Source organism: Belonocnema kinseyi, chromosome 7 (assembly GCF_010883055.1).
Source record: "Belonocnema kinseyi isolate 2016_QV_RU_SX_M_011 chromosome 7, B_treatae_v1, whole genome shotgun sequence".
NCBI classification, from domain to species: Eukaryota; Metazoa; Arthropoda; class Insecta; order Hymenoptera; family Cynipidae; genus Belonocnema; species Belonocnema kinseyi.
Window position 1 is genome coordinate 63683986 of NC_046663.1, and position 24885 is coordinate 63708870.

Genomic DNA, 24885 nt, shown 5'->3' on the forward strand with positions numbered 1-24885 from the left:
GCATATATTTCCAACCAAAAAAGGACTAATTACATTTCCAGATCAAGAAAAATTACTATTAATTTTAAGCAAAACATGTGAATTTTTAACGAAGTTGTTTAAATTTCAACCTCGTTTTTGGATTTTTCTAACAAAAAAAGATGAATTTTGAAACAAAAAGATTTTGAACGAAAAAGATGTATCTTTCATCAAGAATATTAATTTTTTACCAAAAAAGACGAATTTCAAAAGTAATACATCAATTTTCAACCAAATTGTTGAATTTCGAAGCCAAAAAAAAACTAATTATCTACAAAAGAGTTAAATTTATAACCCGAATATAAAATTTTTCATAAAAATAGTTTAGTTTTTAACCAAACAGTTGTATTTTCTACAATAAACATTAATTTTTAAAAAAATGTCTATTAAAAACTTTAATTTTTTACTAAATTATAGTATTTTAAAGTCATAAAAACGAAGTTTCTTCAAAATATCAATTTTTCACGAAAAACGGAACAATTACATTTTTATTGAAAAAAATTAATTTTCGACCAAAGAAAACTAACTTCTTATCATTTAAATTTAACCAAAAAGATGAATTTTCAAAAAAGATTAATTTTCCATCCAAAAAGACGAATTCTCTACAAAAAAAATTGAATTTTTGAAAAAATATTTAAATTTTCAACTGAAACGATCAATCCTTTTTAAAAAAATGAATTCTTAACAAAAGAATTCAATACTCGACCAAAAACAAAAATCAAATCTTGCAAATAGTAATTAGATTTTTCATGAAAAGGATGAATTTGCCACCAACAATATTAATGTTTGACCAAAAAAGTTTTTTTTTTTTGAAAAAAAAAAGAATATAAAAATTTTCATAAAAATAGTTTAGTTTTTAACCAAACAGTTGTATTTTCTACAATAAATATTCATTAAAAAAAAATATTTTTTCTATTAAACAGTTTAATTTTTTACTAAATTATAGTATTTTTGAGTCATGAAGACCATTTTTTTTTAATACAATTATTCAAAGTATCAATTTTTCACCAAAAATGGAGTAGTTGAATTTTTATTGAAAAAAACCAACCAATTTCGACCAAAGACGTATTTTTGACCATATAATTAAATCCTTAACCAAAAAGATGAATTTTCAAATCAAATTAATTTTCTATCCAAAAAGACGAATTCTCTACAAAACAATTGAATTTTCGAAAAAATATTAAAATTCTCAACTAAAACGATAAATCCTTTCTTTTTAAAATGAATTCTTAACAAAAAAAATCAGTACTCAACTGCGCAGATAATTTTTTATTCTAGAAGATTAATTTTCTAGAAATGGGATAGATAAATTTTTAACCAGCCAGGTGAATTAAAAAAATATAGTTCAATTTTCAATCAAGTAGTTAAATTTTCAACAACAAAAAGTAAATTCTTTCAAATAGTAGTTAGTTTTTTTATGAAAAGGATGCATTTTCCACCAACAATATTAATGTTTGACCAAAAATGATTTTTTGAAAAACATGAATTTAAAAAAAAAGAATATAAATTTTTTCTATAAAAATAGTTTAGTTTTTAACCATACAGTTGTATTCTCGACAGTAAATATTAATTTGGAAAAAAAGTTTTCCATTAAACAGTTTAATTTTCTACTTAATTAAAGTATTTTTAAGTCACAAAGACCAATTTCCGTCAAAAAACTCTTCAAAATATCAATTTTTCACCAAAAATGGAATAGATACATTTTTATTGAAAAAAAAAATAATTTTCGACCAAAGAAAACTAACTTTTTACGATTTGAATTTAACCAAAAATACAAGTTTTTGACCATATAATTCAATCCTTAACCAAAACGATGGATTTTCAAAAAAGATAAATTTTCTATTCAAAAAGACAAATTCTCTATAAAACAATTGATTTTTCGAAGAAATATTAAAATTTTCAACTAAAACGATAAACCCTTTTTTTATGAATTCTTAACTAAAGAGGCAATACTTCACTGCCCAAATGATTTTTTAATCTCGAAGATTAATTTTCTATGAATGGGATACTTAAATTTTTAGTTAACCAGGTGAATTAAAAAAAAATAGTTCAACCTTCAATCAAGTAGTTAAATTTTCAAAACAAAAAAAAATTATTAATCAAGTAATAGGTCGATTGTTTGTCAAAAGGGTGAATTTTCCACCAAGAATATTAATGTTCGACCAAAAAAGTTTTTTTTTTTTTTTGAAAAATATGAATTTTGAAAAAAAGGTTAAATTTCAAGCCAAAAACATGAATTTTCTGAAGAAAAAAACAATTTGATATTAAAGTCATTGATTTTTCAATCAAAAATATCTTAATTTGGAATAAAAAACAGTTAAATTTAATTTAAAAAAATGAATATTCAAAGAAACAAAAATTAAACTTTCACCTGAAAACATTTGAGTTTTCAACTTATAAGGAATAAATTTTCAAACTAAAAATGGAATACTTAAATTTTCAGATAAAAAAATAATCATTTTCCACCTAGTAGTTGAATTTCAAACCAGAGGAGGTAATAGTTAAATTTTCAATCAAGAAGATGAATTTTCCACTAAGAATATTAAGGTTGTACCAAAAAAGATGAATTTTCAAACTGTTGATTTTTGAAGCCAAAAAGACGAATTATCTACAAAACAGTATGAATTTTCGACCCAAATATACAATTTTTCGTCAAAATAATTTAATTTATAATGAAATAGTTGCATTTTTCTACCAAATTCTTAAATTTTCAAGCCCAAAAGGCGAATATCCCCCCAAAAAGTTCAATTTACAATTATTTCTAACCAAGTAGTTGAGTTTCCAACCAAAACAGATTAATTATCAATAAAACATGTAACAGTTAATATTTCGGGTTACACTCGTTCCTACACAATTTTATTCTACACAAAATATATTGTATACAAATCATATTTTTCCTGCACAAAATTTTTTCTAAACAGAATATTTCCTACACAGTATTTAATATTGTTTAATAACTATATTTTTTCCTACACAACATATTTTCTACACAAAATATTTCCTACATAGAATTTAATACTGTTATATTTTTCCTACACAAAATGTTTCCTTCACAAAATTTGTTCTACCCAGAAGATTTCCTACACAGAATTTAATATTGTTTAATACTTTTATTTTTGTCCCACACAAAATATTTTCTACAAATCTAAACATTGTACAAAAAAATATATTATGTTCAATATTTTTCCTGCACACAATATATTATAAATAACATATTTAAAACAGTATATAAAATATTCTTTACAAAATGTAGATCTTACACAAAATTAAAGGATTATAGATTTGATTAAAATTGTTTTGCTGCTATAAGGACAATATCAGTTATGCCATAAAGGCCAGTAATGTGTGTGAACTTACAATATATGTAAGAGATTTAATTTAGAACTTTTTCTTTACATTAAATTAAAAATTTTGTGTAGGAAAAATATTGGACATAATATTTTTGTTGTACAATGTTTAGAGAATATCTTGATAATAAAAGAGTACTATTTAATTCTGTATAAAATATAGATATTCTGCGAAGAAAATACTTTAAATATCACAGTATTAAATTTTGTGTATGAAACATTTTGTGTAGAAAAAGTTTTGTATAGGAAACATTTTGTGTAGGAAAAAAAAAATTAAACCGTATTAAACACTGTGTAGAAAAAAATTTGCTCATTAATAAAATTGATTAGAAACAGTGTTTTCCCTAATATTTCTACCAACAAATATTTTGTTTTAAAATAAAAAAAAGTTGAATTCATCTGAAAAAACGAATGTTCAACAATTCATTTGATTCCTCATCAGAACAGTAGCATTTTTAACGACAAAAAATTAATTTGCGAATAGAACGGATCAATCATCAATTAAAAACCTAAATTTTCACACAAAAAATCGAATCGTTATATTTTTATTTAAAAAAGATTAATCATCACCCAAGAGAAAACAAATTTTCAAAAAATAGTTACACTTTCAACCATAGAGATGAATTTTTAACTAAAATTATGGGTCTTAAAAAAAATGTTCGACAACCCATAAGTTGTTTTTTTTATCAAAAAAATGGTTTCTAAAAGTGAAATAGTTAAGTTTTTTAACTATAGTTCCAGAAGACCATTTTTTAAGAAAATAGTTGCAATTTCAATAAAATGCTTAAATTTTCAACCAAATAGTAGAATTTTCAAATCAAAACAGATGAATTATGAACCAAAAATATAATAGTAGATTTTTCTACCAAAAATAGTTGGATTTTCTGATTGAATTCTATTAATTCAGTTCACATTTAAGCAAACAAGCGAGAAAAGGGGAAGTTGTTTGAAAACAGGGAGAAAAATAAAAATTGTTTAAAAAAAAATGTTAACGTGGTTTATGGGCAACCATTAAAGTATAAATACTATATTGCTCATTTTATTTTACAAATTTTACAAAGTTGCGGAAGATACCTCTCAATGAGCGATGAGCGTTTTCAGTAACTCTTCCGGCGTTCTAGAAAATAAACTATCAGGATTCTGATAAAGATTTTTCGGCTCATGACAAGCCTCATAAAGCTGTTTGTAAATCGCACTAATAACTTCGAAGGATCTTTTCTGGGCGATTGATCGATGCGTTGTGCTTTGCAATAAACTGATTTGTGGGAGTAGTAAAACATCTGGCATCACGATAAACGCCTCCAATTTATTCTGTAATCAAAAAAAATGTTTAAATTCACAATTCTCCGATTCAAATTTTAATACACAACCGGAGAATTGTATTGGACCACAAGAAGGGTCTCTACTCAAATAAAAAAATAAAATTCTTGACAATTTCAGATTTTTTTCAGGTATCTCAAGATATTTCCAAGTATTTTTTATAGTAAATAGTTTCTCGAGATTCAATTATTATATTTAATTTATAAAGCCAGTTTAAAAAATATATATATACATCACAAGATATGCTTAAATATATTATCCCCATTAATTGTATAAATAAATAAATTATACTTAAAATTCAGTGCATATTTAAGAAAAATTAATTTGGTTATTATACTAAATTCAATTTAAAACGCTACAAATTTCCAACTTATCAAACAAATATATTGAATATTAAAAAAGATAAATACATTTTTAACCAAATAATTGAATTTTAAACTAAAAAGGATCGGGTGTCAACCAAATAGTTCAATTTTGAACTAAAAAAGATGACTATCGTCTAAAACTGGAATAATCAAATTTTCAGTTGAGAAAATGAATTTTCAGTTAAAAAATAATTTTCAACAATAAAAAACTAATTTTAAACCATTTTCAACATGAAAATTCATGTATTTTGTCGAAACTTTTTTTTTTTTTTAAGAAAATCAATCTTCTTGTTTAAAATTTTTGTTGTTAAACATTCAACTATTGCAGTTAAAACCCTATATTTTTAGTTGAAAGTCTATCACTTTGGTTGAAAATTTGTTTTCGTGTTGGGCGATAATTAATTTTTTAACTCTTAATTTAACTATTCTATTCTTGATGGAAAGTTGATCTTTTTTTTTATTTCAAAATTCAACTATCTGGTTGAAAATCGATCTTTTTTAGTTGAAAATTCGTCTATTGTGGATGAAAATTTAACTATTTGGTTAAAAATTTATCTTTTTTGTTAAAGATTCATTATTTTAGTTGAAAATTCTTTTTTTTTTGCATCTAAAAAGGATCAATTTTAAATCAAAAATTGAATAGTTAAATTTTCATTTAAAAATATTGATTACCATCCAAAGAAATGAATTCTGAACTAAAACGATGAATCTTTAACTGAAATATTTGAATTTTAAATCAAAAAGATTAAGTTTTAAAAAAAGTTTAACTTTCAACCCAGCAGTTTAATTTTCAACCAACAGATAGATTTTATACAAAATTATCTAACTTTCAACCAAGTAGTGGTATTTTTAACAACAACAACAATATTTTTAACTGAAAAAGATCTATTTTCGACCAGGTAGTTGCATTTTGAAATAAAAAAAAAATCAATTTCAACCGAAAATAGAATAGTTAAATTCACAGTTTAAAAAAATTAATTATCGTCCACAACGAAAACAAATTTTCAACGAAAGTGATGGATTTTCAACTAAAAATATGGATTTTTAACGGTAATAGTTGAATTTTCAACGACAAAAACTTTAAATAAGAAGATTAAATTTCTTCCAAAAATACAATTTTTCGACAAAATACATGAATTCTTGATCAAATAGGTGAATTTGCAGCTAAAAAGGATCAACTTTAAATCAAAAATTGAATAGTTAAATTTTCAGTTAAAAAAATTAATTTTTAACCAAAGAAATGAGTTTTTAACCAAATATTTAATTTCTCGACTAAAATAAATATTTTCAGGTAAAAAATTAATTTTTAGCCAAAGACGAGAACGGATTTTCAATAGGTAAAGTTTCAACTGGAATAGTTAAATTCTCAGTAAAAAAATCAACAGAATAGTTTAATTTTCAATCAAAGAGATAAATTGTAAATTAAAATTATGAATGTTCAGCCTAAAAATTCATTTTTAACAAAAGAATTAAACTTTTAACCAAGTACTTGAATTTGCATCCAAAAAATATGAATTCTTAATGAAAAATGTAATAACAGATATTTCAAACAAAAAAGATTTAAATTTTAAATTAAAAGCCGTTTAATTCACATAAGAGAAAAAATGTTAACTAAAATATTTTTCAGTCAAGAAAGAGAACTAATTTTGTGCAAAAAATGTTTAATGGCTCAAATTAAGTAAAAAATGTTGTAGAAAATTTAATTTATTTGTTATAAAATAAAAATGTTTTGTAGGAAATTCGCTTTTTTTATATTTAACATTGATTCTCTTGAATGGAAATAAAACTAACCCATTTTTTATTAAAAATTGATATTTTTAGTTTAAAAATTTTAGAAACAGAAAAATATTAATTAAAATTAATGAAATAAAATTTTGACTAAAATTATATAAATTCTTAAAACAAATTAATTGAAAATTTATGTAATTTGTTAAAAATTGTATTTTTTTTGGTTGAAATTCAACTATTTTGTAGAAAGCTCATCTTTTTAGTTTCAAAATCTCCTTCGTTATAAATTCAACTATTTTGTTAGAAAATTATGTATTTTGAAAAAAATATATATTTTTTGGTGGAAAATAAATCTTCTAGGTTGTAAATTCATATTTTTGTTTGAATATTTGTATGAAAATTCAACTAGTTTGTAGAAAAATGTTTTATTTTTTTACTTGAAAATTCAATAATTTGGTACAAAATTAAACTATTTTATAAAAAGCTCATCTTGTTATTTTCAAATGATACTGTTTAGTTGAAAATTAATCTATTTTAATTGATGATTCAAGTATTTGTTTGCAAATTTATGGATTCTGTAAAAAAATCCGTCTTTTCTAGCAAAAAAATTAATCTTCTCTGATGAAATTTTACTAAAAATTCGTATTTTCTGGTAGAAAATTAATCACCTTCGTTATATATTTAACTATTTTGTTAAAAAATTATGTATTTTGCTAAAAATGTATCTTCTTGGTTGAAAATTCAACTATTTCGTTAAAAATATCTGTAATTTGTTAGGAATTTGTATTTTATCCCAAACAAATGTATCTTTTTGGTTATAAGTTCAACTATGTAGTAAAAAATTGATGTATTTTGTTAAAAATTATTTTTTTTTTTTGTAGAAAATTAATCTTCTATATTGAAATTTCATATTTTTGTTTGAAAATTGAACTATCAGGTTAAAAATTCCACTTTTTTGTAGAAATCTTATTTTTCTCGTTACAAATTCAACTCTTTGGTTGAAAATTAATCTGTTTTTGTAAGGAATACCACTATTCTTTTAAAGATTCGTCCTTTTTGGGTAAATTCAATTAAATTTGAAGAAATAGTTGCATTATCGGAAAATTATGAAAAAAGTGTTAAAAAATTATCTTAAAAAATATTACCGTAAATTCTTTAACACTGAGAGGATCCATTCCAGGAATGGATGACAAAGGTCCTTGCTGGTGGCCCTGGAGAATCGTATATATTGGTCCAAGATTTAAATTTGCAACCAGGGAACTGGCTTGTTCGGATGTAAGTGTATCGATTTGGGCATCTGATTGAGCCTACAAATAAAAAAAATCAGTAATTTCGAATATTGATCTCAAAAAATTATTTTTATTTTTCTACTGCAATTCTAAATTACCTGTAATCTTTCCAATCTTTGGTCCATATATTCGTACAAAGCCAAAGTTGATTGAATTTGATGCATACAATTAAGAAGATAAACAGCCATGTCAACTGTTGGCAATCTGGAGGCAGTTTCGTTTACCTCTTGCAAAAGAGGATCAATGATGCAGGAGACAATCTGAACATAAATATTAATTTCTTATCAAATTTAAAGCCAATTAAATAAAATTATTCTTTTTTGCCACTGCAGGGTAACCGAGAATTTATTTTTTTACCGGGAATATTCCATATTCTTATAACAAAATCTGTCCAACTTTTATTTCCAGCGTTTTTTAAAATAATTACATAGTGAAATTGTTGTCTTTTTTAGAATGATGATATCATTCAGTTTGGATTGCGTTATTGGAGAATCTTTCATTTTAAAAATGGTCCATTTTAGATTTTAATTTTTAAGCTTAGATTTTAATTAAAATAATTTTAACACGTAATTTTAAAGACTTGTCAATTAAAAATTAGAAGCGTTTGAAATCGAAGATTTTGGATACAAAATATGTTTGTTAGTTGATCAACTGTGAAAATATACACGCCCGATTGAAAATTTATAAAATTTTTTCCATTTTTAAATAAATACAAAATAATATATTCATAATTAAGGGCTTTTATTAAATGTCAGGTATTGTTAAAGTCTAGAATGTTCCATTTTAGAAGCATTCAAATTGAAAATTTTTAATTAGGAAAAAGAATAATTACTTAATATTTAGAAATAGCTGACTTTTCATTTACAATCAGTAATTATTAATTAAATATCCAAACTAAAAACCAAAAAAACTAAACTTGAACGTTACATTTATAATTTTTCTATTATTAAAACTTACTTTGCAAACAAATAGTTGAATTTCGATTCATAAATAATAACTGAACCACTATTATTCGTAGAAAAAAATCGAGTAAGTTGAAGAGATTTATAGAACATTTGAAAAAATTCAAAATTTTTAAAAAATTTGAAATGATTCAGAAAGAATAAAAAACATTTAGAAATGAATGTGGAAGATTTTGTGGATATTTTTTCATTTGGCAGAACTTTACAAAAATTGTATGAAAAATTCGAATGATTTGAAAAGATGTCTAAAAGTTATGAAAAAATGTCAAAAATAATTGTAAATTTGAAAAAATGTAAAACAACATGTAGATTTTTCAAAGATTTTGAAATAAAATTCTGAAACATTTTATGGATTTTTAAACTGTAACTGAATCTAAATCTTGGAACTCTACAATTTATAAAAGTTTAAAATTTATAAATTGGAAGTGTAAATGCATTTAATTTCAAGTTTTTCAGTTGAAAAGTGTTACTAGCTTCCATTTTATACGCGTAAATTATTCAGCATTTGAATCAAACATTTTTGAATTTAAAATCATTTAAACTTCAATTTTAAAAGTTTAAAATTAAGAGTTCCACTTTGAGTGCTTTCATTTGCAGTTCAGTTTTTATTACTTCAAATGGAAACATTTTTAGCTTTAGAGTTCGATTTTTTTAGTTTCATTGGCCATACAAAACGCTTTCGAACCGTGAAAAAACCAAGAAATGACCGGGAATTTTTTCTTTGGTTAAATCGGCATTTTACCAATTTTTCAAATATTGGAAACAGTCGAGATTTTTCACACGTTCAAGAATTTAAAAATGCAGTTTTAAAGACTTAAAAATTAATAGCGTTTGAATTTGAATTTTTTATAAACAACGCTTCAAGTTCATGAATTGTAAATATTAATTAATTATTAATTATGGATTTTAAAAACCGAACTGTAATTTCAGTCTTAAAAATTAAACAATCATTTATTTTAATAAATGATTATAAATTTATTCTTTTTAAATTTTGTATTGCTTTTAAGAGAAAAATTTTGTATTTTACAATTTCCGCTGAATTGGAAGAGGGAATATATTATTTTTAAGTTTTTAAAGAGTTGGAGGGGACGAAATTTTAGTTATTTTTTTCTGAAATAGAAGTGGCCACTTTTTCTGTTTAAGAGCTGAAATTTTACTATTTTTATTTCTGAATTTAAAGAAAATATTTTTTAAACACATTTTAATTGAGTTGAAGGGGAGAATTTTTAATTTTTTACTGAAGAATTTTTCATTTTGAAGATTTTTATCGAGTTGGAAGGGCAGCAATTTTAGTTTCCAAGTTTTTCTACGCTGTAAGGTGGATTTTTTTTGTTGTCACCATTTTTATTGAGTTGGAAGGGATACAATTTTGATTAGATATCTTTTTCTGAATTTAAAGCGAAATTTTGTTTAAATTTTTCATGAATTCAAGGAAAGAATATTTCATTTTAATTATTTTTCTGAATAATAAGAGGGAAATTGTTTATTTTTACATTTCTATGGAGTTAGAAGGTAGGAAATTTTGTTTTAAAAATTTTTCTGAATGGAAAGAGGGACATTTGTTTGTTTTCAATATTTTTATCGATTTAGAAGGGGTTGGAAAGGAGGCAATTTTGATTTTTTTTTCTAAGTTTTAAGAGCACAATTTCTTCTTTTTAACATTTCTATTAAGTTTAGGGGAAGAATGATTTTTCAAAATATTTTATGCTGAATTTTAAAAGGGAAATTTTTTAATTTATTTTTATTGAGTTAGCAGTAAGATTTGTGTCGAGTTGAAAGGGAGGAAATTTTGGCTTTCTATTTTTTCTGAATTGCAAGGGGGAAATTTTTTGATATCATTTTAATTAAGCCCATTTTTATAAAGTTTGAATGGAGAAAATTTTGGTTTCAATTTTTTTTTCTAAAATGGAAAGGGGAAATTTTTTATTTTTAACATTCTTATAGAGTTGGAAGGTATGACATTTTTTCAATTAGAATAGGCGAATTGTTTTTTTCAACATTTTTCTTGAATAAAAGTTTTCAAGTTTTTCAAGTTTTTCGGAATTAAAAGTGGTACATTTTTTGTTTTAAAAATTTTCATCAAGTTGGTAGGGAGAGAATTTCGGTTTTAATTGTTCTTCTGAACTGGAAGAGGGAAAAGTTTTATTTTAAAAATTGTTATTAATGTAAGTTAAAAAGGAGAATTAGTTTTCATTCAGAGCAAAGATTCATATTTTTACCATAAATCTTTAAACCGTTTAATTCACAAAAGGTAAAAAAAAATTAAGTTTAATGGCACTTAATTTAAAATCTTTCACGTGGAAAGTTTAAAAAGATTTCATTTTATACCTGTAAATTATGAAATGTTCGAATACAACATTTTTGTAGCTCAATTTAAAAACTGTAAAATTCAAAAGAGTTTAAAAGATAAAGATAACTTTAAGTGATTTAATTTGCAGATCAGATTCGATTACTTCAAATAAAAAAAAATATAGTTAAAAAAGGCTTATTTTTTCTATTTCAATGACCATTAAAAATTTTTGCAAACCATGAAAAAAAATCCTGGAAATAAACAGGATTATTTTTTCTTTAATAAAAAGGCCACAATGTAATTGTTTATAAAACTTAAGGCTAATTCGATAAAATTAATCATGTTTGTAATTAACCTGAAGCATGTCCTTTTCTCTATCTTCGGCAATACTCGCGACCGAAAGAACTTCATTCAGAAGAGTCAGAAGTCTCGAGACAGAAGGCGCAGGAATTAAATCAGTGCCAGGAGGTTCTGCTCTTTCTCCCAAAGCAAAACGAGTTTCCCTTTGAAGCCTGCTAACGAAACTCTTCTCGCTCAATTCTAACAAGTCCCCTAAGGTCGAATCGAGAACACTCTCGTGAATAACTTGCTTAAGAGTCGCTCTATAAAATCTGATGAGAGTCATTACTGAATATAAAACGGTCGCTGGTGCTTCCACAGCCACGATGTGTTCGATTCTCGATTTCAAATGATGACAGAGCCCTTCTGTAATATTCCCCAGGGATTGTTTCACTTGGCCCGAAACATCTGAAATATTTTATTTCATCAATAATTTTCATTTTTAATCATTTTCACCGACTTCAAAACCAAAAATGCTCTCAAAATAGGGTGATTTTTCACGAAAATAGAGGAATAACAGGGAAATAAATTGTTTTAAATAAAATTAATTTAGGTTATATATTTCTGAGATTTCAAGTCGAAATATATTGCATCTTTAACAAAGTATTTGAATTTTAAACAACAAAAAAATGGATTTTCTAAAAAAATAGATGAATTTTCAATAAAAGGGTTGAGTTTTCAATTTGAAAAGTCGACCCTTTTATTAAAAAAATGGTCTATTTTAGTTGAAAATGTAACTATTTTGTTAAAGATGCAATAATTTCGACTTGAAATCTCAGGAATATGTTACATAAATTAATTTTATTTAAACGAATTTATTTATATTCAAAACAAAGAAATAAAAGTGTTGACTTATCGATCAAAAAAGATTTTTCAGTCAAGAAAGAAAAAAACAAACAATTTAATTGTTGAATTTTCAAGTCAACCGGGCGTTTTTTTAATAAAAGATTTAATGTTTAACGACGTAGTTCAACTTTCAGTCAGGCACTTGAACATTAATTTTGTTAAACAATTAATTATTCAATTAATTAGTCAAAAAAGAAATGAATTATGAACCAAAAATAAAACATTAGATTTTTAATTTGAAAAGAATTAACTTTTAATAAAAAACGATCACTCTTTTCCTTACCAAAATATGAACATTCAATCCAAAAGGACGAATTTTGTATCCAAAAAGACGAATATTCAACAAAAAAGTTGCATTTTTTACAAAATAATTAAAACATATTTTACTTTTAAACTCAAAAAGGTAAATATTCAACAAAATAGTTGAATTTTCAAAATATAAATATTCAAGACAAAAAAAAAGAATGTTAAAAAAAAGAGTTGACTTATCGATAAAAAAATTGGAATTTTTGGAATAAAAGTACATCTCTTTCGGTTGAGAATGCAAATGTTTGGTTGAAAATTAATCTGTAGTCAAGAATGAAGCAAAATTGTAAAATTTCAAAGCAGAAAATTTTACTTTCCACAAAAAAGTAATTTTAGAACCAAATAGTAAAATTTTCAATTAAATAAATGAATCTTAAACGAAATTTTTTTTACTATATAGTTCAACTTGCAACCAAATTACGAAATTTTCAACCAAAAGAGATGAATTCGGAAACGAAAAATAAAACAGTAGATTTTTCATTTGAAAAAAAATTAACTTTTAAACAAAAAAGATTACTCTTTTACCTAAAGGTGAATTTTAATCCAAAACGACAAATGTTCTATCTAAAAAAAAAAACAAATTTTAAATAAAAAGTTGAATTTTCAAACAAAAGAAAAATTACTTTTTAATAAAATAGTTAAATCACTAATAAAAAAGTTCATTTTAAACCAAGAAAGATGAAGTTTCTACCACAAAAAGATGAATTTTCAAAATTTTAATCCAAAGGGACGAGTTTTCTTCAAAAAAATATTAAACAAAATAGTTCAAGTTTCAATAGGTTAGTTGAATTTCCAACCAAATAGTTGCATTTTTCAACCAATAGAGATGAATTTTTAAACGAAGAAGACAAATTTGCATCTAGGAAATGTTTTTATGTCAAGATTAAAATTATTTTCAATTGAATAGCGGAATTTTGAAGCCAAAAATGCAAATTTTCAACAAAACAGTTGAATGTTCAATTAAAAATAATTAACTTTTAAACAAAATAAATAACTCTTTTTCCAAAAGATCAATAATCAATTTAGAAGAACAAATTTTCTATCTTAAAATGCGAATGTTAAAAAAACTCTGAACAAAAAGTATAATATTAGAGGTTTTATTTAAAAATAATTATCTTTCAAACAAAAACGATTTATCAGGATAAATTGGATATATATATATATATATATATAAACAACAACAAATTTTCTTTTCAAAAAGACGAATTTTCAATAAAAAAGTTTAATTTTCGACCGAAAAGGATGATTTTTAAACATAATAGTTAAATATTCTAAGAATAAATTAAATTTTCAACCAAAAGAGATTAATTATGAAACAAAAATATAAAAGTAGGCATTTCAATTAAAAAGAATTAACTTTGAAAACAAAATAGGTGGCTCTTTTACCAAAAGATGAATTTTCAATTCCAAAGGACCAACTTTCTATCCAGAAAAGATGAATTTTTAACAAAATAATGTAACTTTTAAGAAAAAAGTTAATTTTCAATCCAAACAGAGAAATGTTTAATAACGAAGTTGCATTTTCAACAAAAAGAAAATAATTCTCCAATCAAAAAGCATGAATTTTCTATTTTAAAAAAAAATTTAACAAAATAATTGAATTTTCGTTCAGAAAAGACTAAACAGTAGAATCATTAACCAATAGAGGTGAATTCTGAACCATAAATATAATATTAGAATTTTGAATTAAAAAGAATTAACTTTCAATAAAAAATAGTTGAATTTTTTTATTGGAGTCTATTAATTCAGATGCAATTTAAGCAAGAAATTGAGAAAAAGGGTAAGTTTCTTGAAAATAGGCGAAAAAAGAGGAATCCTTCAACAAAACGTGTGAAGACGGCAAAAGGAAAAGAAGAGTGAAGTCTCTACTCAATTTTTTAAATTTTATCCGAATTGAAATATACTTTGTTTTTACCTGTTTTGTCGCAATCTTTTACCAGGGTTAGTAGATTTTCTTTCTCAGTTGGGATTGCTTGATGTAACCAAGCAAGGATATCACCAACGTAACGTTTTGGATCGTGAGCATGCATTTCTATTGGATTGGGAGCTCCAACGACTCCTTGTCCTAAGGTCAAAGCATCAATGAAAGATCCAACGAGGACGGACCTTCTCGCTGTGCAATATTCATCCAGAATGTACCTGTAAAAACAAAATATAATTCTCAGGATTGCCACGAAAATTGGTTTCAAAATCCCATAACTGATCCAGGTTTTTTAAGTTTACTTTTGACAACATTCCAGGTCAACTTTAATAAGATTCAATCAATTCTATTCAATTTTAACACACTATAATGGTCACTGACTAATTCATCAACAATCTCTTGTATAATTATCAATCAATGTAAAACTTGACGGAAAAAATTTTTTGGACAAACTACAACATTTTATGAAAACGTTTTTACAGATAATTGTGAAAAGTTATAAATTTGGTAATAGCTCCACATAAAAAACTAGAGATTTATACGAAAAATCATGATTTTTAATAAATAATTAAGAATTTCTACAAATATTGATGAATAATTACACTACTGTATGCATTTTACGAAAATATACATAGGGAAAAGCTAAATGTATTTTTTTTTATATTTCATTTTTATAAAATTAGATATTCCTGTGTGCAATTATGAATAAATTATAGTTTAACCAAAAAAATTAATTGCCAACAATAATTATAAATCTTCAATATAAAAGAAATGAATTGTGAATAAAAAATGTAGTTGAATTTTCAACCGAAAAAATTAATTTTCAAACGTAAGTATTAATATTCTACCAAAATAGACCTATTTGAAAATTATTACATGCATTTTTAAATAAAAAACGACGAGTTTCAAAAAAAATATTTAATTTTTACCTACAATATTAAATTTTTTTAAATATTAAAATCTATGAACAAGCAAATAGACTTTTAACAAAAGAGTTTAACTTTCAACCAAGTAATTAAATTTTAACATTAAAAAAAAAACGATTCTTAACAAAATAGTTCAATTTTCAAAGAAAGAGATAAATTTCAACTAAAATTATGAATGTCAGAAAAGAACAGTCCAATTTTCAATTTAAAAAATTAAGTTAAGGAAAAGCGAATTTCGAACAACAAAATAAAACGATTTTTTAACAATATAGTCTCTCTTTTAACCAAAGAAATTAATTTTCAATCTCATGAAAAAATTAATTTTCAACCAAGAAAAATTTATCAGTCAATAAAGAAAAAAAATTCATCAAAAATGTGGAATTTGCATGACAAAAAGATGAATTTTCCACAAAACAGTTGAATTTTCAAACCGAGAATACTGTTTTTTAGCGAAAAAGTTGACAGTCGTGCAAATAGTTGAATTTTCAACTAAAGAAGATTAATTTTCAACTAAACATGAAGTAGTCGAATTTTCATTCTTGCTAAAAAGACGAACTTTCAACAACATGTGGAATGTTCAGACAAAAAAAAATATCTTCAACCAAGAAAATTTAATTTTCTATCAAAAAGACGAATTTAAAAAAAAACAACATTTTTCTTCTCTTGACTTTTTTTATATCGTGTAATTTTTGATTTTATGAAAAAAAGTAATCAGGATAAATTGTTCGAAATTTCGAACACTACAAACATCCGTACAGAAAAATTTAAAATTTTGAAAAACGTGGTCTAAAAAATATTTAAAATGCGCTCACTTTTTGACTTTTTATCCAAAATGGCTGGCTAACGAACTTGATCTTTAGTTTAGGGCACTAAAAGAGTGTACCAAAGGCCAATCTAATAGAATGATTTTTTCAAGTCAGCGTGCTCACAGACACACATTTGTAAAAACCTGTTTTTCGGAATCAGGGGGTCTCAAAACGTGGACATTTGACAAAAACTAGGGGGGGGGGAGATCAAATTTTAAACAAATCTTCCTCCTTCTCCTTCCTCCTTCTCTGGTGAGAATGTAAAAAGATCAACTTTCAACGAGAAAATAATGAATTTTCAACCAAATTATTATATTTTTAATGAAAGAAATTAATTTTAAAATATAATGATGAGTCTTCAATTAAAAAAAAAAACATTAATTTTGAACCAAAATGGTTGAATTTTCGAAAAAAATCAATTTTCAACCAAGATACAAAGGATTTTCAAAAGAATTGTTAACAGTTAAATTTTCAAATAAATTAAATTTTTGAATAATTTTTTATACTAATCTAGTCAGGGAATGTCAAGGATAAAAAATTTTCGGACAATAATAAAAAAGAGGAAAGAAAAATGAAAAATTTTTGTCCGAAGGTTTGATTTGTTTTTTGTTTTTTTTTTCAGATTACAATAGGATTTTTGGTTTTTGTTTATTCGTTATGGTCCAAATTTAGTCGTTTGATTCTTGTTTTATTTAACAGGATTTTGCATCAATTTGATTATTGGACGTTAAATGGGATTTTTAATTTGGATTTTGGATTTAAATTTCTTAAATTTTAAAAGTTCATTTCTGTGGTTGAAAATTTTAATATTTTGTCGAAAATTCGTTTATTTTGTGGTTGAAAATTTAAGTATTTTATTTTTGATAGAAACTTGATCTTTTTAGTTGAAAATTCACGTATTTGGTTTAAAATTAAATTTTGTTTGCATGAAGATTTATTATTTTAGTTGAAAATTCTTTTTCATTATTCCATTTTTGTAGAAAATTTACCTTTTTTGATAGAAACGTAACCTTTTTTATTAAAAAATGTTCTGTTTTGGAAAAAATTTGTCTATTCTATTTTTGGTTGAGAATTCATTTCTTCGGTTGCAAAAAAAAATACTTAGTTAAAAATTCGTTCTTTTTTTAATACAAAATTTATCTTTTATGTTGAAAATTCCACTAATTTTTCAAAAATTCTTCAACTGAAGATGCAACTACATCAGTTTTGCTTGAAAATCTATATTTTTAGTTGAAAATAAATTAACTTTGCTGAAAACTTGTTCCTTTTTAATTTACTTTTCTAACTGAAAATGGAAAAATGCTAGTTTTGGTTTTTTAATTTATCTGTTTTAGTTAAAGAAATTTTTATATTTCATTTGAATTGCATATTTTTAGGTAAAAAATTGATCTCTTGTGTTTAAAATTGAATTATTTTATTGAGATTTTTTTTTTAAATTGATTGTTTTAACTAAAAATTTAATTATTCTATTTTTTGTTTAAAAATCATTCTTTTTACGATAAAAACAAGTCTTTTTTCTAACATTTTATTTATTCTAATTTTGGTTGAAAATTAATCTTTCGGGTTGAAAATTCTACTAACTATTTGATTAAAAATTCATATTATTACTTGAAGATTCATCATTTTAGTTAAAAATTTATTTCTTAGGTTCAAAATTCTTTTTGCATTAATATTATTAATCTTCTAGGCACTGTTTAATGCGAATCATATGTTTTCTATTCATTTAACTTCTTTTACCATTTAAATCAAACGCCCTTTCCAATATGAGGCGATACATTTTCCCGTGAAATTTAAATAATGTAATTATTATTATTAAAGATTGAAAATACGATTTTTTAGATCATAATTAAAAATGCTAGATACGTACTTGAAAAGAACAGGCCTTTCTTGTAATTTTCCCATAGCTTTGATCAACAAAGGAGCTAGATGTTCATTTTCTATGTGCCTACATTGATTCTGGGTCCATCGGTATAATCTTTCTAGAGCAGCTTCTTGCAAAAGTGTCATTCTTTGCATAATATCTAATGCCAGTGTTTGATATCCGGACTGCATTAAAATTCTACAGCTGCTGTGTATTTCCTAAAAAAGTAATATTTTCATTTTAACATTGGAAAAAATGTACAAGAACTAGGGATCACTGTTCAATAGTTTAATTTTATGTAAAACGCTATAGGCAAAAGGAGATTAAAAGGGGATTTCATTTATTAATAAGAACTTGTTATATCGCATATAATAAATACAAAACAATAAATTGTACAACAGTCAAATTTTAAAAAGTGCCTTTACTTATCTACTTTTTCACATACTATCTTCTCATTTTAAAGTTAAATGAATATTTTTAGCTAGCTTTAAAAGATCTGTTGAAAATATCAGCAGTTTCTATTGGTAAAAATATATTAGAAAAAAGTTAAGAAGATCAAATATTGAAAAATAAACAATTAATACATATATTAACAAGATACAAACTAATTGACTCTAAGAAGGGTTGCATTAATAATATTATAATAATAAAGAGACGAAAAATTAAAGCGCTGGGTGTAAATATTGAAATTTACATTTATATACGAAAGAAAATTTAATATTTACGCCCCACGCTTTTATTTTTACCTCTTTTTTACTATATTTTAATAAAAGCTTTTTTCTTAAAATATTAAAAAAAAAGATTTTTTCCTGGTTTCAATAAACTTGCCTTTGTTCGGGTTTTTGCAGCTTATATGGAAACTGAAAATATTTTAGTAAAAAATTCTACTACTTGCTTGAAACTACAACTGTTTTTCATTTAAGTTTAATCCTTTTTTTTTAAATCTCTAACAAATAATTGAAAATATATTTTGTGTTGGATGAAAATTCATCTATTTGGTCAAAAATTCAACTATTTTTTGAAAATTTAACTATTTTGTAAAAAAATCATGTTTTTTATTCGAAATTTCATATGTTTAGTTAGAAATTTAACTATTTGCTTGAAAAGCGGACTATTCGGTCAAAAATTCAACTAGTTTGTTCAAAATTCGTCTTTTTCGGCTGAAAATTCAACTATTTGGTTGAAAAAGAACATTTATATTGAAAATTCAAATATTTTTATTCAGAAATTGCATTTGATTATAAATTCACTTCTTTGTTTAAAATTCATATTTTCAGGTTCAAAAATCAATTGTTTTATAGAAAATTCATTTTTTTGGGTTACTAATTTAACTTCTTTGGTTGAAAGTTTAATAACTTCTTTAAAAATTCAATTTATTTTGTAAATTAACTTCTTTACTGAAAATTCATATTTTTGGGTTAAAAAAACAATTGCTCTGTAGGAAGTCTGGTTTTTGGATTAAAAATTTAACTATTTTGTTAAAAACTCAATAACATTGTTGTAAATTTGTGCTTTTAGTATGAAAATTCAACTTCGAAAAGTTAAGGATTTAATTGAAAATTCACTTTTTTGTTGAGATTTTATATTTTTTAATATAAAAATTAATTGTTTTATAGAAAATTCGTTTTTTTTTGGGTTGAAATTTGATCTAGTTTAAAAGTTCAATAAAATTATTGAAAATTCGTCTTTTTGGTTTGAAAATGATCTATTTTGTTAAAAATTAATATTTTTGGGTTAAAAATTAATTTTTTCTAAAAAAATCTCGTCTTTTAGCATGAAAATTTAACAGTTTGATAGCATATTCGTTTTTCTTGTTGGTGAAAAATTCAACTATTTTGGGTCAAAATTCATATTTTTTATTTAAAAATTAACTTTTTGGTTAAAAATACATTTATTTTGAGTTAAAAATTAAATTTTTTGTAGAAATCTCGTCTTTATAACTTGAAAATTTAGCAACTTGAAAGAAACTTCAACTATTAGGTAGAAAATTCGATTGTTTTGTAAGAAATTAATTTTTTCCGTTAAACATTCAATTATTTTGTTAAAAAATTATATTTTTGTCATTTTTTATAGTATATTTTACTTATCACAGAAAATGGAGTTGTTTAAAATATTTTTTTAGGTAATCTAAAAAGAAGTAAGTTGAAAAAGCAAAAAAATGATTATTTATTTTGAAAATCCTCCTACTTTTCTGTTTTTGTGTCCCTATGATTTTAAATTATTTTTCTTCTGTATTTTTATCAGTTGAAAACCCTCAGATATTCGAAATATTTGTTAATCTGAACTAACAAAATATTATAGTGTTAAGAAACAGAATTTTTTTAAATATTCACGAAAATAACAAAATTATGAAAATAAGGATTTGTTAACACATGCAGTTTGCTAAAATGTAAATAAACATACTCTTTTAGGGTCCTAATACGCTAACTTTTTAACATATTATTTACTATTTCCAAAAATTTGTTTTTAAAACCTACAGTTTACAGTAACGTCTAATATTTACGACTTTCTTGATTTTTTTAGTATCAATTAAAATATTCCAATAGAAAGAAGTAAAATTTTAATATTATAGGATATTTTTGATTTGTAATTATAAATTATTTTTCTTCCGAGTTTGGTTCCTCGATTGCATAGTTAACTTTTTATTCAATATCCCTCAAATCGCCAAAATTAGCAAATACTTAAAATCGGTATCATGAAAGAAAATCTCCTTGAAGGCATCTAATTTTCGAATGAATCAGATTTCTGTTTATAATTTTTTTTAAATTAATCAAATCTTTCTAAAAAAAATGGGAAAAGAGGTCAGAATTCTCGAATTCAGGTATTTGAGGGGATTTTTTTTTATTAAAGAAGAAAACTGGGAAAAGGTAGTCCCTGAGGTATAGATTTTTTTTACCTGAACCCGATTTACAACGGTGAAAAATTCTTCAGTTATTGGTGACTCTCTAGAAGGACCGTGTAAAACTGCCATTTCTATTGAACTGAGATCGAAACTCTTGATAAATGAATTCGCAACTTCCTGCTGCATTGACAGTTTTTTACTGAAAAATTTCAAAAAATTTGAATTATTATTATATAATAATAATCTTCAAATTCATCCATTTACTCTGTACACATTGAAGCTGTTATGCTTTGACGATTAACAATTAAAGAATTTTGTATCGAAAATTGTTAAAATTAAAAAATCTCAATTCTAAATCCTCAAAATTGAACTATTCCAAAAAAGAAGTTCAAAACTACTTATAATTTTTGACATAAATAAAAGAATTATCAACAAAAAATTTTTATTTTCATCGAAAGAGATACATTTTCAAATAAAATGTTGAATCTTGTACAAGAACAGCCCAATTTTCAGTTAAAAAAATTAAGTTACAATAAAAAAAAAACGAATTTTGAAAAAAAGATGTTAACAACAAAGATTTTTCAGGCAATAAAGCAAAAATGTCATCCAAAATGTGGACTTTTCATTCCGAAAAGATGAATTCTCTACAAAACAGTTGAATTTTCAAACCGAAAAAATGAACTTTAGAAAAAAATAATAGTTGAGAATATAGTTGAATTCTCAACTAAAGAAGATAAATTTTTAACCAAACATGGAGTAGCCAAATCTTCATTCAAAAGAAATAATTTTCAACCAAAAAAAGAAAAGAATTTTCAACCAAATTTCGAAAAAGAAAAATGTTTTAGTCCATGATGAATAAAAAAGTGGTCCAAAATGTGGAACATTCTTACTAGAAAGACGAATTTTTAACAAAAAACATTAAATTTAACAAAATAGTTACATTTTAGCCGAAGAAATTACTTTTCAATTTTTAACCAGGAATCAAATAATTATTGAACAAAATGATTATGTATTTAACAAAAGAAATGAACTTTTAAATATAATGATGACTCTTCAATAGAAAAATTAATTTTGAACCAAATAGTTGAATTTTTGTCAAGAAAATTTACTAAAGAAGTAAATTTTCAAATATATTTATGAGTCTTCAATAAAAAAAATTATAATTTTGAACTAAGTAGTTGAATATTGGACCAAACAGCAGAATTCAAATAAAGAAGACTAAAGCTGAAAGAAGATAAATTTTCAATTAAATACAGAGTAGCTAAATTTTCAGTAAAAAATTAATTTTCTAAACAAAAATAATTTGTAGTCAAATAGTTTTATTTTTAATCAAAGAAATGAATTTTTTTAATGTAATGATTAATCGTCAATACAAAAGAATTAATTTTGAATCAAATAGTTGAGTTTTCACGAAGAAAAATTAATTTTCAGCCAAATGGTTGAATTCTCAACTAAATAATATAAATTTTCAAACAAGAAAGCAAGCATTTTCAACAAAATAGCTTTATTTTTAACTAAATAAATTAATTTTAAAATATAATGGTGAATCTTCAATAATTAAAGAATTTTGAACAAAATCGTTGAATTTTTGACAATAAAAAATAAAAGGATAAATTTAATATTAAAAAAGACGAATTCTCAACCAAAAAATTACTCTTTTTGTTTTTAACAAAATAATAAAATTATATTTGCGTTCCCTCAGTTTATTAATTATACAAACTACTCTTTAGGGGTCGACAGGCATGAAAAATCAAGACATAGCGCAAAAAATAAGAAAATAAGGACAAAGTTATAAAAAAATCAGGACATTTTCTGATAAATCGAGACGTTTGGTCACTATAATTAAGGAAATTCCTTTTATACATCTAAATTAGATTACAGATTTAAGTTAAATTGCAAAATTTTTTTTTACACAAAACCAGTGTGGCTACTACGAAATTTTCCATTAGAATTAATAAAAACGGAGTTGCAAATCATTTTAATTAATTTTAAGTTCAAAATAATAAAAATTTGGAAAAATTACATTTTTCTTATAAACTAAATACTTCTTAAATGTTAATTTTCATTTAATTCAAATTTTTTATTATTTTTCAAATCTTTTCTGATCTTCTAAACATTTTTCAAAGGATTAAAAGTTTTCATAACTTTTTTTTTTTAAATCCCGCAATATAAAAAATATTTTCTTAAAATGTTCCAGATTCATTTTTGCCAATTTCGGAAATGTTTTTAAATAATCCCTTAAAATTTTTATCATTATTCGTAGACACTTCGTTTAAATTATTTGAAATAATTAATTTTTTTTATTATTTTTTAATCTTTTCAGACCCTCTAAATATCTCTTCAACTTACTCGAATTTTTTCTAGGAAATTCAACAATTTTACTTGTGAATTAAATTTTTTCATACAAAATTTAAAATGGTAATTTACAAAGTTTAGTCTTTTTTAAACCTAAAACAATATTTTAAATTTAATAAAAACCTTTAATTATGAATATATTATTTTTAAGTAATTTAAAAATTCAAAATAGTTTATAAAGTAAGACTTTCCAATTAAAACAGTTTAATTTTTCAAATTAAAATCGGGAAATTCTTAATTTTGAACTGATTCCGAGTCGTTTTGTAAAATCAATTATTATTCACTTGTTAATCCTGAATGTATAGTTCATTTTTTAAAATAATTATATTTTATATTCACATTTGATCAACTAAAAAGGGTTTTTAGTGCAAAATTGTACGATTTCAAACACTTCTAATGTTTTATTTTTTAAGTCTTTAAACCTGCATTTAAAAAAATTCTTTAAATTAAAAATTTACACCAAAAAATTAAAATCCAAAATGGAAAATTTGTAAAAGAAAGATTTTCGACTTGCGTATTGTAAACTGAACCATATCATTAAAAAAAAATTAATTAATTATTTTAAAAACTGATGAAATAAAACTTGGACAGTTTTTTTCCCTAAAAATTTATCAAATTCCTGGTAAAAAAATTAATAAAAATTAATACCTTTCATTTTGTAGTTTGGTGGTTTGATCGATGAGTTGTAAAGTACGAGTTTTCGTCGATTGTAAACGATTACCCATACTATGAACAGAATTATTCATCGCCGAAACATTATGATACATATCATCGAGAGTTTTTTTAACATCCCTAAAGGCCGATAAAAAATCTTCATTTATCGTCAAACTCCTCCTTTCTATTTTACTCCGAAGATTCCTTCTGGCATTCAGGGTATTTTCAGTAAAAAATGTTGAAAGCTCTTTCAAGGCCTCGAGCGTTTCCTAAATAGTGAAAAAGAATAAACTAAATTAAATAGAATTGAGATTTGAATAATTTTCAACTAGTAAAACCAGAATGTTTGAAGAGAAAACTATAAAAATTATAGAAAAAAGTCCAGTTTTAATGTAATTCTAACCTTATCATTTTCGAGTCGCGATTCCAATAATTTATTTACTCGTCGCACTAAGGGTGCATTACCAGTCTTATCACTTGTCGAAAGCATAATTCTTTATTTTTCTTTGAAATATATTATAAAGAAAGAATTAAAAATCGCGGAGCTACGTCAACATAACCTAAAATTCGAAGTGACAGGTGTCAAGACCACGTCGTTGACAATACACAACTGTTTGCAATCCTCCAATCACGGCTTGAATTTGACAAAAGTTTGAAACACGCGCACGCGCAAACAGTGATTGGTTTTGGAGCAGGAGGATGATCCGTTA

General features: G+C 23.9%; 1 protein-coding gene across 1 annotated transcript; it reads right to left on the reverse strand.

Moving 5' to 3' along the window:
* Positions 1 to 4389: 4389 nt before the first annotated feature.
* LOC117176236 (conserved oligomeric Golgi complex subunit 6) lies at positions 4390 to 24870 on the reverse strand. The gene is made up of 9 exons (XM_033366382.1): positions 24579 to 24870; positions 24170 to 24444; positions 21221 to 21365; positions 18331 to 18542; positions 14726 to 14949; positions 11675 to 12066; positions 8166 to 8327; positions 7924 to 8085; positions 4390 to 4676 (listed from the first exon to the last, which is right to left on the reverse strand). The coding sequence occupies exons 1-9, from the start codon at positions 24663 to 24665 to the stop codon at positions 4443 to 4445; spliced, it is 1893 nt and encodes a 630-aa protein (XP_033222273.1). The 5' UTR covers positions 24666 to 24870; the 3' UTR covers positions 4390 to 4442.
* Positions 24871 to 24885: the final 15 nt, after the last annotated feature.